Source organism: Catharus ustulatus, chromosome 4 (genome assembly GCF_009819885.2).
Source record: "Catharus ustulatus isolate bCatUst1 chromosome 4, bCatUst1.pri.v2, whole genome shotgun sequence".
NCBI lineage: Eukaryota > Metazoa > Chordata > Aves > Passeriformes > Turdidae > Catharus > Catharus ustulatus.
Genome location: NC_046224.1, coordinates 71,850,535 through 71,871,814, shown reverse-complemented (window position 1 = coordinate 71,871,814; position 21,280 = coordinate 71,850,535). Strand labels below are relative to the sequence as shown.

The 21,280-nt window shown below is 39.8% G+C and overlaps 1 protein-coding gene across 13 annotated transcripts in view; it reads right to left on the bottom strand.

Annotated features, from left to right (window-relative positions):
* Window positions 1-21,280, bottom strand: part of ERC1 (ELKS/RAB6-interacting/CAST family member 1) — a 282,848-nt gene that overhangs the window by 161,143 nt on the left and 100,425 nt on the right. For 7 of the 13 annotated variants that reach the window (XM_033057010.1, XM_033057019.1, XM_033057014.1 and 4 more), the window contains 4 exons: window positions 12,407-12,544; window positions 10,661-10,801; window positions 9,469-9,609; window positions 5,855-5,890 (listed from right to left, as the gene is read on the bottom strand). In XM_033057010.1, the coding sequence (XP_032912901.1) occupies window positions 5,855-5,890; window positions 9,469-9,609; window positions 10,661-10,801; window positions 12,407-12,544 (456 nt within the window). The remainder of the gene's footprint in view (window positions 1-5,854; window positions 5,891-9,468; window positions 9,610-10,660; window positions 10,802-12,406; window positions 12,545-21,280) is intronic. The other 6 variants (XM_033057012.1, XM_033057018.1, XM_033057020.1 and 3 more) reach the window with 1 other exon arrangement.

The following is a 21,280-nucleotide window of genomic DNA, read 5'->3' as shown; positions in this document are numbered from 1 at the left end:
GTTGTTTTACAAGCTGCCAATGTTCTGCTCCAAAGCACACTCAGTCTAGATCTGATAGTATAAGACTGTTGCTTTTAAAGGTAATTGGAGAGAACTGCAGCAGTAAAAAACTCAGGGCAGAAAGCTGCTGCTTCCAAAGAACCAAATAACAAAATTACATTTGGCTAAATCTGTTTAGTTATTCAGTAAAATAAGACTGGAGGAAAATATCCATTCATTGACCCCAACATTTTTACCTTGAAGTGTCTAGTTTTTAATTAGATTCTTTAAAGCCAAGGCCACATTCTAGTAGAATCCAGGAGACTTGTGGAGCAGAATATTCTGGAACTGTGGAATGTCTTGATGCCTGTCTTTAATGGGAGTGATCTTGGAATGGCTTTGGGTTTCACAAACAAAGGAAAGGTTTATGTTCCAGGGCCTTAGCCCTGGAGCTCTTGTCTGAGGGTCAATACTAAGCTGTTGTGGCTTCCATTTTTTAAAAAACAAGAAATCCAGAAAGTTGATTAGCTGGACAGTATTTTATCCTACAACAAGATGCCTGGCACTCACCAGGTCTCCCACGCAAGTGCGGACAAGAGTGCCCAATAACCAAAAATCATGGAAGAGCAGAACCCTTTCCTGAGATCATGCATTTAGGAACATTTAAAAGGTTCCCCACTTCTGAGTGACTTTACAGTCAAACCCTGACACTCCTGTGTCATTGAACTGTTAATACTGAAAACCCTGGCCTTCTGGCTGAGACCTGCCCACACGAGCATCCCTGTGAGCCTGAAGCCTTTGGGAAGTTAGGGTTGTCACTGCTTCCAGATTCCTTACTGCCCCATAAGCACTTCAAATTACACACCCTTGGAAAGGGCTCTCCACAGCAAGTGGAAGTGTAATTAATGCCCTGCCAAGAGGATGCAGACTCCAGGAGGATGTGGCAGCAGTGAGACTGACAAGTGTGTCAGCTCCACGAACAGCTGCGAGCACCAGGGGACATACTTGGCTTTCGAAGAGCCTTGGTGGGTGTTTCTGAAATGCTTTTTTGGAATTTCCAGCCTGTGGGAAATCTGAAATACTTTATTTCATTTCCTTTTCAACTACACCTTAAATTTAAAAAAACCCCTCCAATCCTTCCTTCCCAAATACAGGGAATTGGGAATACTGTTTTGGGGGCACCTACATATTGACTGAGGGCATCTGTATTCTCCTAAGAGACAATATGTATAGAGTTAAGTCTGGTTTTCACCAGGCAGAGCCTGAATTTTTCCGCACTGGATTTAGGTATGTTTCCAACATCTCAAACTGTTTGCTTTAACAAATACTCCTCCAGGCTTTTTAAAGTCATCCAAAATACATGATCAGATAATCACAAAACTTCTTTTAAAAGAAAGCAAAGTTAGGCTGTTAGCCTAGCTTATTAGACTCACTAACTCAAAAGAAGTTATGAGACCTAATGCAATTTGACTGTCAGAACAGTCCTGATTTATTTTACTCTGTTAATAAAAGCATCTCCTCAACAACCCAAGAGACACTACTGAGAAGAAGAAATAAATTTTCTTTTCTAGAGAATTAGCCAACAAGTCAGTGTGTCTGGTTCTTATAGAACCAAAGGGCTATTTACAGGACATAAATTATTAGTTAAGACACATAACACATGTTATTTGTATATAATGCACACAAGTATGGATACTTTCACCTAACACAAAGAGAACGTTATGTGATATGCTGTAAACTGGAGACCACTTCCTGCACTGTGAGTTACTGACTGAGGGACTTTGGTCCATTTTGTGGGTTTTGTACAAAATACGTGTTTCATGACCGTATCTAAAATCCTACTGGATTCATTTATTGTATAAGAGAGAAAACCAATGCATTTAGAGGTTTCCCACAAACTCACATCAAGATCTGGAACAGATGAAATTGGCTACCTTCCCAATGCAACACTGTGCAAAATAATTCATCTGTTTTTTTTTTCCTTTAACCAAAAAGCAAAACAGAAATAATGAATTCTTATATTCACAAATAATATTCCTATATTCAACCCTATATACAACTTGCTCCGCCCATCAAAAGTGTACAAAAACTCCAAAGCAGAAATTTTGTTTTTGAAACACAATCAACATATAAAATGACAAATGCACCAAGAGTTTCCCCTGTGTTAAGAGACTATAAGAAGTGTATTTCCATAAGTTTGACTCTCATCCCTGCCTGACACAGTATTTGTAAATCTGCTGCCTTTTAATACAGTTACAAACAAATGTCATAATGTATAAAAGACGTATGATAAAAATTAAATAAATTTGAAAAGCAGCTTACTGAGGGTGAAGGGAACACTGCACTTTCTCATCTCCACAGGCCACTGAGTTTACCTGATTAGAGGCTATTTAAACCCTTTAATTGTTTCTCCTGACCCTGTCATTATTCTCTGTGTTCCTGTATGGTATCAAACAGGTGAAATAAAGAGCATAGCGATTCATCCTGCATAAGAAACAGTCGCATTTTAGCTGGAAACCAGCGCCCTCTGAAGCTCTGTTTTTATTAGCAAAGCTCATCTCTCAGTATTAATCTTTGGCAGTGTGAATACAGTTTCAAATTCTAAGTGGTTGAGGACTGAGAACAGTTTAAGTTTACTACTCTGGATATGCTATCCCAGTTCTTAAGAGGGACTATAAACTAAGAGGTGGTTTAACAGCTTTCTGCTTTCCTGCTCTTAGCCATCATTTCCCATCTGGAATGTGGTAAGTGATGGGGTGACTGCTTCAGGTACCTACAGAACACAAGAAAGAGTGATTGTTCCTCAAAGAAATAAATGTACCCTTAACTTCTATTGCTTCCACAGAAAATCAGCTGACAAGGCCAACTTCTACAACTAAAACAAAGATAACCAATGTTTCACAGAAATAACCAATATTTACAGATGGAGAGGAGTGGAAGACAAAACACATTAAAAAGAATTTTCTAAGTTGATATTTCTTGTGCCAAAAACCTCTTTTTTAAGAGGTAAGATAATCTTACACAGCTTCAAGTGTGCCAGAGACAAGGGAACAAAACAATAGCACAGCTCTAATTTAAAGGTTCTAAAACGTAAATAAAAATTCCAAACATTATGACCAAGACTCCAAATCAATATTCCTAAAATATTAACTAAATCAAACAGCAAATAATTCACAGCAAACACTTTCTACTTTTACCTATGAATTAAGACAGTAAATTCAGTTTAACATTTCACATACAAATGCTGCCAAGAACTTTTGGCCATGAAGTAAAAGTTCCCAAGAACCTGAAATCCCATTTTAATCCACCCTCCTACCTCCAAGGGCGCCTCATTTCTCCTAAAAATAGTACATGCAAACATAAATACAAAAATATATTATGATTATTTACTGCAAAAGAAAAAACACTTTACCCACTTTCTCTACTTTTCCTACCACAAATGCAGAAATTCAACTGATAAAACATTTGTGCTGTTTTCTACTGTGCCTTTTTTACTTTTAACAAAATTGTAAACTTAAAAAGCAACCAGAATTTCTCCTCCTTTAGTTCCAAGGCTCTACACAGCCCAAATGGTGAAAGAGCTTTTTGAAAAGGCTATAATGGAAGTAAAAGGCTCAGGAAATTCTCTGATATACTATGTACTGTAAACTTGAGTCTATCACAGAGAGTTATTTGCTGTCTTTTAACCTTCTCAACATGGTTAGTCTTTGTTAATGGAACTGCAAATTTTTGACACTGAATAAGCAAGTGTTCAGTTGGAATCAATTCATAAACAAATTATTTTCTTTATGAAGAATCATAAAGACAGGAAGACACCTCAAGAGAGGCAATTTCCATTACTTAAACAAGTGATCTCTTCAGAGAGACACAAGTTCCCATGGATGCCATTAAACATTAACAATTTGCTCTCTTTGCATTCACCCCAACACAGAATGTGCAAAGTCAGGAGGGAAAGGCCCACAAGACATCTCTCTTTGTAAGTGTATTTTAACCCCCTACCTGCATCCTCTGATCTGGCCCTTACTCACCTGACCACAGGCTGCCACCTTTTTATAGAACAGAACACAAGTAATGAGCAGACATTTAGCACCAGTTCTTGGATATTCAATGTATGGCTGTACACATTGTTTATTCTGAGCTGCAACATGACATTAAAAGAAAGAATTCCCCAATTTTCTTTCTGTCATGCTAACCACAACTAATCACTTCTCAACATCACAGTGGGAAATGAGGATGCATTATTATACCTCCTGTGCAGGGGAAAAAACAAAATGCAAATATATCCTGCCTTATTGACTCAGTACTTTCCTACTATAAAAAAGTATTTTATCATCTTATTCATCTAGATGATTAGCATCTCTCATATATATCTGGCTCACTCTTGGAGCATTTGTCGCACAATACTGAAAATAGCAAAACTCTTGCAGACAATAATTTAGTTATGAAATGCTATACAAATTACCTCACAAGGAAAAATGAGAAAGACCACACAGTGTGATTTTGGCCATTTCCTAAATTTTGAATATTTAATTTTTCAAAATGAGCATTATCTTCACAAGTTTTTCTGGGAGGGGTAGAGGAGGAAAGTTTAATTTTTTTTTTTAGGTGCAAGAATATCAGGTAGAAAACCTCTCCAACTTTCCCCTGCAAGAGATGATGGTGAGAATGTCAAGCACCATCATCAGGATGGAACATTAAAAGCTATCAGAGAGTCATAGGATGGTTTGGGTTGAAGGGTCCTTAAAGATCATCTCGTTTCAACCTCCCTGCTGTGGGCAGGGACACTGTCCACCAGACCAGACTGCTCAAAACCCCACCCAACCTAGCCTGAACAAAGCCTCTTGTACCTTATCCTGTGTGTTTGCTGTATCATACTGGAGAATAAATTACACAGTTTGCTCCCATATATTATATTTTCTGACTTCAGAGTCTCAAAAATTTTGCATGCTATTAAAGATTTTGTAAAGAAAGTGCTCCCCTGACACAAATTCTTCTGCCTATTTGCACCAACTCAAATCTTTTTGTATTATATCTCATTTTCTCAACTCCTTATCAACACTATTTAGCCAGCTTTAAAGAATTTCTGATATGGGATGCCACAAAAACTGAACAATTGCAAGCCCCAACAATTCTCTGATTCTCAAACAGTGATTGTCAGGATAGACAAGTCCATTTACCCTGCACATTGCCAAGAGTAACACAGGTATCAGACTCCTGAAAGTTCTGTAACACCACTTTTTATGCACAGAGCCACAAAAGAAATCTCTGATGAAAACCACCTTGGATTACGTAATTTACAGTGTCAAGATATTATTATACAAACACTCCTTGACAGGAGTGCTCTTTGACATCAAACAGGAGGCTGGAAATAGGATCCAAAATTAAACTGACATAGGACCAGCAAGCTGAATGGTTACACAAGTTTTTGAGCAATCTTTCAGTTGCTGCAACTTAGTTGTTATTTCTGAAGTGCTGCTGTGCCCAGTGTTACAGAACACTTTCATGCAAGAAGTTTGATTTGCGTGGAAATTCCACCTTCTTGCTGTGAAAATGCACACACAATGGAGATGACAGAAAAGCTACAGGACATATCAAGCACCAGCAGCAAGGGGAAACATAACACTGACACAATATTAAAGGTGTCCAAACAAAAATGCAGTTACACCAAGGTACCTGAACAGAAAGTTTTTTTGGAACATGACTGGTCAGACATCCCACTGCTTTTTGTTTGTATCCATATTGTCCATACCCACTACTAAAAGAATTCACCAATACACTCTGTGTTGGCCCAACTATAAAAGCACAAGTGAATACACATGCAACACAAAAAATTAAATGTGCTGGCAACAGCGTCTCAGATTGCCAGGGAACTTACTAGCTTGGATGGATGACTCAATAAAACTTCAGGGTGCTAAAGGGAGAAAGAAGACAGGAAAAGATGGAGAAAATTTGGGATAGGAACAGTGTGAGAGAGAAACAGAAAAGATGCAACAAGGAAAGAATTTAAAATAATAACTGCAGCATTAATTTACTAAGACAACAGAATCTTAATTAGTGGTTTTAGCATGCATTACTAAGCAGCTTTTGGAACATGAGAAACATGGAGAGTTACCCTCGTGCAAGTTCCAAATTTCATCTTGATTTTCCCATTTTACAGATTTGTCCAGCCCCACGTGTTTAATGTAGTTCTTTGTTTGGGTTTACAGATGAGTTTCACAGATTGAGAAGAAGTTTAATTCCTAGTGTTTCCCTTGTATCAATTTCAAGACAGATGAATGGTTTAGAACACTAATTCAGTAACTGACACTATCTGAATGCTGAACACAATTGCTGGGTTTTTACTTTTATTGTTACAAGAAATCCTGATATCCCTGGTAGCCTTTTTCTTTCTATGTTGAATACATCACTTATTGTCTCTTAAAAAAAAAAAAAAAAAACCTCAGCTGAGAATGAAAACCAATCTCATGTACCAGTATTATCAGCAATATTTTCAGCTGTGGGAAAAAATCCATGTTCATAAAATAAAAAGCAGCAGAGTCTATATTAGACTAGCCAAGCTAATTCTTGGGAAGACAGAACTTGGATCAACACTTCATTCAGTCTTTTTTTTTTTTCCTTTTTTTTGAAAGATACTATTCTCCTGAATTTGAAGAAAAAACACCACAGCAGAAAAGAAAAACAAACAACCTCTGAGTGAGTCTGTTGAATGTAGAGGTATTTTCCTGGCAGGAAATCACTGCTAACATTTTCTGTTGAAAAGTTTCTAGAACTGCAGCAAGGGGAAGTTTGTTCACATATGGTTTTGACTCTTTTTCCTCCCTAAAAATAAGGAGTTTATCTATAGGGAGAAAAACTATGCACTGGAAATGAGCAAAAATCCACTCATCTTTCCTGGAAAAGCTTCTAATATTAGTGGTCTCTCCCATATTAGAAAAACCAAATGAAATAAAGTATAGTGGCTGGGAAAGACAAGACAGAAAATGCAGGGAAAAGAGTACCCTGAAGAACAACAACTAAAGGAAGACTTTTTCACTATAAAACTAATACATTAAAACAGTAGTCTGGACAAAGATTTTCCTAAAGAAAAGAAAAACCACCACACAGCATAATAGCATTTCACAAAAAAACAGGGAGAGAACCTCCTATGTGTGATTTGCCTCTAATGATTCCATCTGAGCCAAAATGAAGACAGGACACCAGGCCACGTAAACTCAACAGGGATTTATGAGCTGCTTTCAACCTTCAGAATCTCCCACTGCATCTCCTGCTGGCAGCAGGTGACAACTGAGCACAGAAGCAGTGAATGTAGAATAATCAGAACATGAGGCACACAGATTTGCATAACCATGGTATTATTGTTTGAAAAAACAACCCCAATATGAAAAACATGGCAGTTTTAGTCACCAAGTCAAGGATCAATACAAAACAGCTATTAGTGAGAAGAAGAATAGCAACAACAATAAGTGGATACTTCAAGTGACACACTGAGACTGACATTGGCTAAAACCAATACCAACAATTTTTCAGCACCCCTGTGCTCCACCCAGTTAATATTCTTGTTTAGTGTAAAGTTAAATCCCTTTCACAGAAGGGGAAGCTTGCATGACTCATGATTTCTTTGAGACTCACTGTTTAAGAGGTTAGCAAGAGTTTTTTGCAAGGACTACCCAAGTCTGTTTATTTAACAGTAGTCCAGTTCAGTCTCTTCTGTCAGCTTCTTAACTTCTAGGGCTACTAGATTTGACCACAAGTACTCAAATTGTTCACTGGGAACACGAGGCAAGTGAAGCCAAACTGATGTTAGACATATCTCCATTCAAGCTGTGAGGGAAGAACCTAAAAGAAAAAGCTTTTAGCCATTTACTCTTAAGGAGCTACATGAGAGCTTGCTTCCTGCATGTGTCTCATGCAAATCTGCACTAAGAGAATGCAATAAAACTCAAAATAATGAACCTCTAATTCAGTTTTAAACTAAATGCTCTAATATAGCCATTAGTTTTAAGGTTAATTATGACAATCTTTTGCAATTGTTAACAATGCAGAGGTGTCAAAATGAGTTTTTAGAAGCTTTAAAATGGAGCTGGATTATCTGTCATAATTACTTCAAAGGATGAGAAGGAACTACGTAATCTGTCTCAAAAATGTCAAACTGCCTCAATAAATATCTGCAATGCATTTAAAAAGTGAAAGCCTTTATTTTTTTTTATTCTATGAAAGCTACAATAAAACCCATTAAGAAATTAAAAACAGCTGGAAAAAATATTATTAAAGAAATATGCAAACGTACTACTGGCATAAAACATATTCAAGTAAATGTTTACTATATTTTCTTGAGTAACTAGGAGTTACTCCACATAGGTAATGGTAGGCTATCCCATTTTTTTTTGGCAGTAGAACTGAAATCATCCTGACCATGATTTAGGTAGCTTCTTTGGATAAGGAGATGCTCTAACAACCTCTGGCAAATCTTAGCTACAATAGATTTTCCAACTCTTTACCAGCAACCCAGGATGAAACTGCAACTCATGGCAGGAGAAGAGTCCTTCATTTCTCTGTCCCTCAGAACAGATAAAGGTCATACACAGAAATTTAAAGTGTACCTCATGAAATTACAATATGTTAATCAACCTCTTCATCTGTACTCTGGATTATTACAGAATCTTGGATACTTTTTTTTTTATCAGCACCCCCTGGCAGGACCTTTTCAATAAGAAGTCCAGCAATGTATGAGGCCTTCATTTATTTTCCATGTCCATTTAGCAGATGCTCCTGCTAAGTACAATTCTGAAATATCCACTGAAAACAGCCTGTGAGACCAATGTGCACAGCTGCCTTTTCTTGCTACTGAGCTCTGTTGATGCTGAGTAACAGAACAGCTGATTTTGTGTGATAGAATGAAACAGGACAAGCACGGGTTTAGACATGCATGAACAGAGTTTCATTTATACCATTCCCAGGTGTATTAACACCCAACTTGCACCCACAAACAGGAATTCTAAACAAGTCTGAACTGATTACTTTAAATCACATATTTCACAGGTGACATATTCCTCCCATTCGTTTCTATGCTTTCCTCTGGGCAGGGCAAACCCTGCACCTGAATTTATCACATTCACAATTATAAGCATTGATAATTGGTATGTGAAATGTTTAGCTGCTATTTTTTTAGCTGTTGCATCAATTGGCACTACTGCTGCTATGAACTGTACTGAAGCAGACCAAGCCTCAAACTCTTAGAACCTGTTAACAAAAAAGCCAGCAGCACTGTTACTGCATGTAAGTAAAATCAAAACTTAGCACAAGTATCTGAAAGTTACTTTCTGACAGGCTTAACTTGCAATATGGTTTGCATGCACACACCTTCACAGTTCCTGCTTAAAAGAAATTCAAAGAATTTGTTCTTAAGACCCCAAGATTTCTTTGTAGACGTGGGCAATGTGTTTAGAACTGTATGCTTACAACACAAATATAAACATGCACTAAGATTACCTTCTTCAATTGTGTTTCCATTTTCAAACATTCTTCCTTTTTCTGTTCTAATGCAATTTCCAGTGTCTTGAGTCTCGAATCTTTCTTCAGTCCTGATGAAGCTAATGATGAAGCATGTTCCTTAAGATCCAGTAATGATGTCTAAATTAAAAGATGTGAAATAATTACCAAGTAAGTGTAATAGTTCCTTTTCTGTCTTTACTTTCCTCCTGTCCCTTCACACTATGTTCAGGATCTAATTTAGAACAACATTTTTTTCAGGTTGTGTCATTGACTTAAGGTTGCTTGAATCAATTCACGCATTCAGGATCAAAATAAAACCTCATCTAAATTAATTTCAAAATAATTTTTAAAGATGGACAATTTTTTCAACTGGAATGTGTGCTCCAGTGACAGTGATGTTTAAGAAAAACTGGTTTTCAATAAAACTGTATTTAAAATCATATGTGGTTAGAAGATTTAGCCACTGAGAGAGCTGAAAGCATTTCTGTATACAGCTTCCATGGGGTAAAAGTGATTCATAAAACCTTACTCCAAAAGATTTATCAACTTTTCTTTCTAAACAATTTTTGTGTTTCCCTTTTTTTTCCCTGTCAAATGCTGATTTCCATGTAGACAAAATCTTAGTACTTTCTGGGTTCATATTTTTGTTTTGTTTTACTGTGAGGTTTGAAAAAAAAAAGATTTTAAGTACACAAGAGAGGAACAGAGAACATTTATATTTCTCTCATATAATTAAGGTAATTTGTCTAGCCAACTGGCTCATTACCAACAATCAACCTAATTAATCAAAAAAAGACTCGAGAGTCTAAAGAACTGGTTGTGTGGTTTGCATAAAGGAACAAACATTATCCTCATGCTTTTGGCACCCACTACTCTGATCAGCCTCTGCTCCTCCCTCCCTGCATTCAGACTGGGACAAGCTTGTTCCCAGTCCCTGAGCACAGCTCAGTCAACGCCATCACTGACCAGCAGTCAGTCACCACTAACAAGATTAACTTGGGATGGCTGCTATCCCTGAAAAGGTGGTTCTGAAACACTGATGCTTTGCAAATTCTCAAATGATGTACTCTACCAGAGCAGCTTTGTTGAAGGACAATTACTATAAAGGAACAGTTTTCTTCATCCTGAATGTAACACAAATACAGACAACAAATAATTCTATCACAATAGATTGGTGTTGCTGGTCAACCTCTTTCTCTGTGAGATCTCCTTGTAAAATGCTGACTCTCTCTTTCAGGTCCTTAATGTCTTTCTTGTAGTTGTCGATCTCTTCCTGTTTTTCTCGTTCATCTCTGTCACGCTGCTCCTTTAAACGCTCAATGGTCTTTTCCTGACAAAAGAAAGCACTCTGTGAAGGAAATCCCTCTCAGTCAATTCAGCTCCTGAGGCTTTTGATCACAACACTTCTGGCACACTTTAAACGAGGAGAAGGAGTGTATTGCCATTTTCTTTTCTTTACAGCTGTAAAGATCCTCAAGAAGGAGAAAACTTGAGAAATCTATGGGATTCGTGGCTATGAAATACCAGAATTTCTGGATTCTTGAAAGTTCAGTGGTTTTACACTGCAAGTCAATTCATCTGGTTCTGATTATCAAAATTAACCTAAACCAGGATGTATTACATATTGTTTCCTGACTTATTTAAATCTTATTTTTCTAAAATGTACAGTGGTTCTGTAGAGAAGAAGGGGTGTAGTGGCTATGTGATGCTGGGATTTATATACAGTAAGAAAAGGCAACAAAATAACTTTTTGGTACACTACATATCAGTGGAGCTTTGGATATCTGAAAGAATGCAAGCAAATTCCCCACCCTCAGGTGAAGTTTAACCACAGTTCATAGAATCTAACAGACCAAAGGGGCTGTAGCCCTGCTTCTCTGGGAATCAAGAAAAAAACCTATAGTTATCCCAAGAAGCTGTCGCACTAAAAGAGAACAGGACAGTCCGTCTGTGAGCCGGTTACCTCCCGAAAATGGAGCACTAAAAAAGGTCAGTTTATCGGGATGACGATTGCGGTCCCGCGCTGGGAACCGCGCCGGGCCCGCCTCAGCGGCGCGTCCTGCAGCGCCCTCTAGCGGCCGACGGACCCGCCCGGGCCGCTCCGCCCAGAGCGCGCACCCGGGATCGGGAATGGGATCGGGATGGGCACGGGATCGGGATGGGATCAGGCACAGGAACAGGATGTGCACAGGCATGGGATCGGGTATGGGATCGGGATGGGCTCCGGATCGGGCACGGGATCAGGGTGGGCAGAGGAATAGGATCAGGCATGGGATCTGGATGGGCATGGGAATGGGATCAGCACGGGAACAGGATCGGGATGGGCATGGGATCAGGGGCATGGCAACGGGATCAGGCATGGGATCAGGATGGGCATTGGGATGAGCACAGGAACAGGATCAGGATGGGAATGGGATCAGGATGGGCACGGGAACAGGATGGGCACAGGCACAGGAACGGGATGGGCACGGGAATGGAATCATTATAGGATTGGGATGGCATGGGAACGGCACAGGAACAGGATGGGAATGGCACGGGAACAGGAATGGGATTGGGATGGGCACAGAAATGGAATTGGGATGGGCACAGATCAGGATAGGCATGGGATTGGGATGGGATCGGGATGGGCAAGGGAATGGGATGGGCATGGGAACGGCACAGGATCGGGAACGGGATCTGCACAGGAGCAGGATGGGCATGGGAAGAGGATCGGGCACGGGATCAGGATGGGCATGGGAACAGGAACGAGATGGGCATGGGAACGGGATCGGGCACAAGAACAGGAATGGGATCGGGCACAGGATGAGGAACGGGATCAGGCACAGAAACGGGATGGGCACGGGATCAGGATGGGCATGGGAACCAGAACCATGCCTTCGCACAGGGCAGCAGTGCAGGAACTCCCCAAGGATCTTCCCGTGCTTCCCACACTCACTTTTTCTGCCAAGGCTTCTTCCAGCGTGGTCAAGGCAGTGTCAGTGTTTGTGGTGTCAGCCTGCAAGGATTTCACTCGATCCTTTAAGCTGCTCATCTGCTTCTCCTTGTCTCTCAACTGCTCTTGAAGGTTTTCAATCTTGAACAAAAGGAGTCAATTTTAAGACAACAGCAAGGAAAGGCATCCAAAATCATCTTAGGGCATATTAAATTATTGAAATTATTCTTAAAGCAAATGAAGCCTAGTTCTTATAATCCCACCTCAAAACATCCAGTGATGTAACCAAACCCAGCAAATAACAACGAGGAATCAGTAAACTTTCCTACAATCAGGAATAAATTCAGAGCAAGCAAGTTCTGAACAGTATTCACAAGAACAGCACAAAGAAAAACTATTACTCCAAATTTCTGAGGACGTTGGGCACTGCATCAAAGAAGGATGACCAACACATTAACAAAGAAACAAAATAAGGAGGGAAAGAAAGTGATAAAATTCTTACTACATACATAAACTAAAAAGCACTTGATAATTAAAAAACTTGTGAAGAAGTTTTGTTTTAAGTATTTTCTTTGGTACCATCATCATATTTTTTGCTACACTGACAAGTTGCTTGTGCATCTTACATGGTGGCTTGCTACATGATAGGCCACCACAAAGTGCCATACCCTGGGTGGAAAATGCACCAGCCTTGTTTTCTGTGGGTGTAGAATGCCATGTGTTTAGGAGTTCTGAATATACCTTTTAATACACTGAGAAGACCTAATGCCAACCCCCTTTCATGCATATATACACATCAAAAGAAACAGACACATTAACACGATAACATGTCAAAACCAAATTTATCAACAAAGGAGTAAACTGTATACGGATTTCTCAGCTGTTTCCTTTTTGTGTTGTTCTGACAAGTTGTTCTTGCATCAGCAAGCACACATGATAAACTAAGGAATGACATGTGGCTTGTAAGGTACCCAGCTCCAAAACACTTGCAGCAAGATCTCTTTCAAAGACATTTGTAAGAAATATTGTGACCAGACAGTCCTAAAGGCTACCTAGTCCTGTATTCATAATGATAAATTAAAGCATTAACTAGCCTTTTGTTTCACCTATTAGGAGACTGGAAATACAGCAACTATACTCAGGTTTCACTCTTCAATGCTGGAAAAACAGTTCTGTGGTTATAGAGCAAATAGCTCTGTGACACACATACATCTGCATTGAAATTACATCTTGAACACAGTAGAACATGGGGATTGGTTTATCTTCATCATTCATTTCTATTAGAGAAAAAAAGTATTAGACCTTGAAGTTTGGGCAAAACGCTACATAACAAAATTAAGGATCACCAAAAAACCATAACCACAGATATATCATGGCAGTCAGAAAGAACTGTAACAATTGAAAATTCCTTTTTTGTACACTCATATCAGTTGTTTAATGCCTTGTGAGCACACACCAGTAGCCTATGGAGCTCCAGAAAGAAACCCACTAGCTCTGACTGAAACATTCTGGTGCCCACATGCAGGGCTGCCCAGGAGTGGCTGCTTTTCACTTCAGCAGCTTCTAGTGCCATCAGCTGTCTAGACAGGCTAGCTGTTTGGACAGCTAACCATGAAAATACACTACAAAGAAGGCTGAGTTATTCTTAGACTCGTGTTTACTTCTGGAGGAGAAACACTCTGGCCAAAGGCTCTGGCTGGCCGAAGAGGGGACAGCGCAGAGTGGCTTTCTGCTGGGAGCAAACTACACACGAGAAGCAGCTGAATAATTCAACTTCAGCACATATTAAGGTGCTTACCAATACAGTACAAGCATTTATTTGCACAAGCCCAGTGTGCATTTTCATGTTTCAATTACACTGTTTGCTATGACAACACTATGTATGACTGCTGCACCTCCCCACTGCAACTGCACCCTCTGCTATTAAAAAACACCCAAACCAAAAATATGACGTGTATGGAGTGTGAACTTGTCTATTCCTTCAGTCTACATGCATATTTTTCAGTCTGGAGCAATGAATGGTGGGGTTTGTTATCATTGAGGGAGCAGCAGGTATGCCAAAATATTACCAGTCATATTTAGGCACTACCTAAAAACCCCACTGTAGCTCCAGCCGGGCATTTTGCAGGGTCGGATAACTGAAGGACCTGATCCTTGGATTACAGGAAACTGGAACTGGCATTATGGGTCAAAACTGAAATATTTCTATAATAATAGATGCAGAATTTCCCTATGAAATCTCACTCAATGGTAAACTGTCTTCATTCCATTTTTCTCCTAATGCTGCAATACTGTAACAAATAATAAGTACAGGTTCTCCACAATGATAGAACCTGAAGAAGGTGAATAGTTTGCACTCTGTCCATATAGTTAAGGAAGAAATTTGCTCTTATGTCCTTGAAAGCAGTTTGAGAATCCTTTCAAAAAAGAACAGCAATGCATTCCTAACACACACACACACACACACACACACACACAAACAGGCAATTCTGAACAAATTCTCAAATAACTGATGAAAATGAAACAGGTAACCAGAACAGGGCCTCTTTGCTACCCATGAAAAGATGAAATAAACCTTAATGGAATCTCCAAGCCCTGTGGAACACAAGAGGATTGAAGGAGCACTATTTATTCTTGAACTACTCAGAGAGGATAAATCTCCTCAGAAATTTCCACAAACCTAAGGAATATATATATATTTTTTTTTTTTTCCTGCTCCATATTTCTTAAAAACCCCAAAAATAAAAAGGAAAAGTATATACTAGTTTTAATTATTAACATTTTTTTTTCTTGCCCTATTTACTTATTTTGTAGGGTAAAGCCAGCAAGTTAGCAACATTATTCTTAGTGTAAAGGCACACAAGGCTACACTGGCATCATCTGCTCTGCATGCCAATTTTTCCATCAATAATGATTTACTGAAATATTTTTTCCAACATTACCAGTTGTCAGGCACTATCATGTTTCATCTTGGGTGATTTATTCTTAGTTGTGTGGAACTGATTATTTTGCCTTCCAGCCCTGCAGCGCAGAGTAGAGGCAAGAGAAGCTTCCTTTAGCATTCTGCTCCAAAGGCAAGGAAGCATTCCACTTCTTGCAAATACAGACTCAGTGAAAAGCCCACACAAATGCAAATTAAAAACAACCCAGGGATTCAAACAAAACACATCTAGTTAAATAGCCATCAAGGCCACTTGATTCCCAGATTCCTCTGGTTAGAAGTTACTAGATCCTGGCTACCATGCTTCAGCCAAGAAATTCTTCCATAAAGAGCGTCCACCCTCTTGCCATGCCCTGGGGCACGAGGAAATCGAACACTTAAATACAGTTTCTATTCTATCAGTGACTTCTGAATAAATGAAGTGGGTTTGTGGACTGCTCATTAAGCCCCTTCCACAAACAATTTAACACTTGATAGTATTTCTTCAGAGTAGTACAGGAGCAGATGTGCAGAAGAGCATCACAGAGTTCTGATAGCCTTCCACTTCTTTGATCCTAGCTCTCCCCAGGGGGAGCAGCAGTGTAAACAGGATCTCAATAATCAGAGGGGTTTCAGAAGGTTTCTATCCCATTCCTGTGGCACAGCCATCCAAATAAACAACAACTTCACATAAGCTGTTACTTTTCCAAACAGTTCTTGCTTGGTTTTATAAAGGCACTATTGGTCACTCCAGCTCCAGGGTCAATGACCACAAGGAGATGATGGATTATCACCAATCACAGACAGAAATGTTTCTTTCACATCAGGAATGCTAACATAGGGACAAAAGGTGCATTTTTGGAAGGAAGAGTGGGTGAGTAAACAGGCATGTGATGACAGAACAGCTACAGTTCTGTCTAGGTCGAGACATGCCACTCCCTTTTATGTAAAATTACTAATATAATAATCAGAATTTGAGAGCCTACAATCATACTTGAATTACTGGAGCCCCAGGGTATTTTAGAAGCTGAAAAAGATGGGCTTGCATCAAAATCAAATTGACAACATAACAGTTAAAACAGACATGACTGCATAAAAACATTGAAAAAATACTGCTGTGGGGAAAAAGGAAAGAGGCTAGTGAGAGATCACCTTAAGTACTCAGAGACTGTTTAAGAAAGCTGTACTACTGGATTTATAATAATTACTGTATTTCATGTCATGTTTTGGAGAACATAATGGAAGTCTACAAGATATTACTTTGGAGTTTGCTAAGACTAAGCTCCAGTTTCACCCATGTCACACTGAAAACCTCACCATTATAACTGTCTTCCTATTGTAAAAGTACCACTACAACAGTCCTGCAAAAATGAATGAATGGCAAAAATGTGTATTTAGTTTAGCATTAACAGATTCTGTGAGTGTGAGAAGTAAGGTCTGTCACATGAGTGAATATCACTCATAGTACTGTACTGAATCACTACACTGAAAGTAATGTTCCTGCTATTAATTTTAAAGGTTAAATTCCCAAGACTAGCAACAATGTGATGGTTTAGGCAAAGCATGTCTTTTTGTAAGGGTGAGATTTTAAAGTTCAGGACAGATCAAACAATTTTCCTTTTTTCCAATAAGATTTTGGCAAATGCAAATCAGAGTTTCATCCAAAGTTCAGCTACACTCAGAATGCTTTTGGTTTGGTTTTTTTTACATTTCGATCCAACCAACTGATGTTAATATGGTCACATTGTTGTCAAGTTATATTCAGAGATTCTTGTTCTTGAACCACCATACTAAAAGTCATCCCAGGGAACACTGGATTAATTTTTATTTTGCTTCCCAATAAAGTTTTCTTTTCACTGCTCCTCTATTTCAATGCTTACCTGGAACACTACTGCCTTTGCAGAATCACACTGGAATATGGTGCGCTTTGGAATTGTCCTGATGTTGCTGACTTTAAAATGGTGGGATTTTTTAACACTTTGAAGTGATACAGGGAGTCTTAGATGGACTAACAGAAGAACATACTTAAGAAAAAGAACCAGGCTAGATGTGTGAGGACAGCATGGAGGAGGACAGGACTAAAACTGAATTTTAAATGGCTAATCTCGAGCATTCTGGTGCATCTTACACAATCATATAGATGAACTGCTACACAGGGTCCAGTTAAAATTCAAAACAGCTCCTAATTAAAAAAACAAAAAAACAAAAAAACCCAAAGTTGCTTGCTTTTTCAGGTGATAAAATCATTCTGTCATGATTACACATGTGATCTCCAATCTGTAAAAAGCTCTTTGAAATTAGCACAAAGCTCTATAGACTTTACCCTTACAAAAAATTACTTTGTTGAATGCACCTTAGAAAGGACTAAGAATTTAGTTTTGTGACTTCTACTTAAAGTAAAACCTTAATTGTCAAATAAATAGATGGTTCACAAATAGACACACTGCTACTGCTTCAAAATGAAGAAACTTGCAGGCAGAGCAAAAAAACAATCTAGGAACTGCAGGACACTTCATGAAATTAATGCCTTATTCTTGATCTAAGCTTGCAACCAGGTTGACTTGATAAAAGAATGGTGTGCAGGAGGAAGTGCTGATTCAAGAAAAATTGACTTAACTTGTACAGACAGTTAATTTTTTTGTATCTCTAGTAAAGGAGCAACAAAGCATTGACACTGATCCAACAGACTATTCTCTTCCCATTGCCTTCTCATAGAAGGGTGCTTTGTAAGTATATTTATACCAGCCAGAAAAACAGTTAATGTATGTTTACATAAATAATCGCTAAGGACATCCATTTCTATGCCTTTGTTTTCCTTTGTCCTCCTTTCTTTTGCATACCCAGCCACTCTCCAATAGCACCAGTTTGCTGACAGATCACTGCAAAGCAAAATTAAGAATGCCCACCTTAAAGTGAATTCTAGTATCTTATGAATAATAAAGGTTTCTTCTGCACTCTCACATGCCCTATAATAAGAAGTATTTAAGCAGATCTTTCAAAACATATTATCAAAATATTACAGTAAATTCACGAATACAAGCCGCACTGACTATAAGCCGCATCTCTGGGTGTTGGCAAATATTTCGGTTTTTGTCCATAGATAAGCCGCACCCGAATATAAGCCGCTCTGTCGTTCGCAGCGAGGACCCGCATGCAATTAGTAACAGAACCACGGGAGGGCGGGGTTTACTGGCTGAGCTAAGGCTGTGCAGGCTCGGCCCGCTAGGGGCCGCTGACGGGGCCAGGTAGCCCAGCCCGGTGCTGCCGCTCGGGGCCGGCCGCCGCTGCCACTGGGCTCGGTCACCCCGGGTCGGCGCTGCCCCGCGGTGGTAGGCAGGGACGGAGCTTCCCCCGCTCCTACGGCAGCGGCGGCGGGCGGGGACGGAGCTTTCCCGCGCCCGTGGCGCCGGCGGCGGGCAGGGACGGAGTTTCCCCGCTCCTGCCGCGGCGGCGGCGGGCGGGGACAAAGCACCCCGTCGGCTCCCCGAGCCGCGGCAATGGCTGCGCGGGGCTCCCGTCGGCTCCCCGGGCCGCAGCAATGGCGGCGCGCGCTTCCCCCCCCCTCCCCGGGCCGCAGCAATGGCGGCGCGGGCTTCCCCCCCCTCCCCGGGCCGCGGTAGGGGCGGCCCGGGTCCCCCCTCTCCTCCCCGGGCTGCGGCAATGGCGGCGCCGGGCCCCCCCCCGTCTCTCCCCCGGGCTGTGGTAGAGGAGGGAAGGGAAGAGCTCTCCCGCCTCTCTCCCCGCCCCCCGTGCTGCCTACAGGGAGCCAGGCTCCACCCGCGGTGCAACAGAGTAGCGATTTGTAACAATCGCAAAATGCCGACTTTGCAGCTGCTCGGCTCAGCACTCTGGCAGGCACTTCTGAGGTTGTATTAGCCGCTCCTGATTATTAGCCGCATTTCTGGTTTAGGAGCAAAATCTTAGTCAAATTGGTGCGGCTTGTATTCGTGAAATTACTGTACTATCATGTTTGCAATCCTCTTCTGTTAATAAACAGCTTTAATTTCCTTCAAACCTAACACAATCCTGTCACTCAAGTTTTTTTGCTTTTTCTGAAAACTCATACTGAGCAAGCCTCTAAAGATACTGCATCACAATTCAAACAGGGAAAAAAAAAAAACAAACCACTTAGGACCCCAAGAGTTAAAACTGATTTTTGAGTTAGTAAATGTCCTGAAGTTCACATTTTCAGGGGAGCCAATGTATAAGTTGTTTTTAAGCATTGTCTCAGCTCCAAAGCACTGCCTAGAAAATATTACACATTATTCTAATGTGTAATAATGTGTAGCAATGACTCACATCCTCAGACAGCTGTAAACCATTTAAATTTAGTTGTGGAATTGCTTCATTCTGAGGAGATTCAATAATACCAATGGCCTGACCCAGTTAAAAGCAGAGTGTTTGAATCCAAATCCTGCCATGGACACTGGTGAGTACAAGGCAGGGGGTTTCACCTGAAGGGAAGGCACTCTTTCTAGCCCACTGATGCTGGCTGTGTCTCAAAGCACACAGATATTAATATGAATGGACAATACTTCATGTAAAATGCAATCAAATAACATAAGTATAAAACTTGGTCATAAGAGATTTGATTTGGCAATATGTGAGCCACTTGGCTGGTTACATATGATTAATTACATAAATTATAAAGAATTTTTAATGGATTATCTCAGAGCTTCTCTGGGTGACCCCTTTTGTTGGTATGCATCAGGTAAGAGACTACAGCCATCATCCACCACCAAGATTTGAACCTTGGTTGTTCATCAAGACAATTTGTTGGTTCCAACTTGAGTCACATACTTTCATCCCCACAAGTAATTCAAAACAAAACACTGCTATCATAAACACCAAAACAAATAGCTTAAACTCTGCTGCTCCTCTTCAATGAAGTTTAGATATTACTCATTTATTTCATATATATTAAAATGTCATTATACTGAGAACCATAATTGAAATCATCTGGCAATTAATTTCCCAATTTAATTACAAATAACATCCATTTTGTTGAAATCCTGGCCTAATCACGCAGAATAACATCATGCTAATTCTCCTTTCAGCTCTGTCCTGACATTATGAAGCAATCTCTAAGACTGTTTTGCAAAGTTTTACTCCTATGACCTACCAAACACCAAAAGGATTAAAACCCAACTATTCTTGGTTTTACTCCTATTCCAAGTCTCTGAATAGGCTTTGACAAAAATGTGCACAGATTTGACTTGGGAAAGTTTATTACAGAGAAAACACAAATATTACAAATTGGAATAATTTCATATTGATGGATCCCAAATGTTCAAAAAAAGAAAAACCTAAAGGACTTTATTGTGCAAGGCTGATAAAAACAAGGGGGAAAATTGAACTTAGTAATTGTTAAGTTAGATCTGATATTCTGTTTTGTAAGAAGCAGAATAAAACGAACAAGTTGCGACATTGCTTTTAGAACACCTTAAGGTTCACAAGATTAACACTTAAAGTAACATTTTAGAAGTGTAAAGAGAAAAGGATTCTACACTATCAATTAAACTTTTTACTTGGACAAACCGTATTTCATTGATAATTACTGTGAAACAATCAGTCCTAGTTCCATGGCAACTTGATCTCTGTTACTCAGCAATACTGATGTTTCTCTGACTTGCTTAAAATTTTGGTTTTGGTTCCACACAGAACCAAATACTGATACCTCCCCTGTTAGAGACACACAGTACAGTGCTACATATCACACCCTCATAGCAGGAAAAAAGGTTGAGAAAAGACACAAAGAGAGGAAAGGATGAACTCCTCAGAGCACTGAGAGAGCCATGAATGGAAATCAGGCAGCAGAAAAGACCAACCATTGAGGCAGACCAATGGATAGGATGGGAACATGGGATTTAATGCTGATTATAAAGGAAATCCTCACAGCAAACTGAACTCCATTTACATTATCTTTTAGGCTCGCTCAAGCAGAAGGCTGTACAACT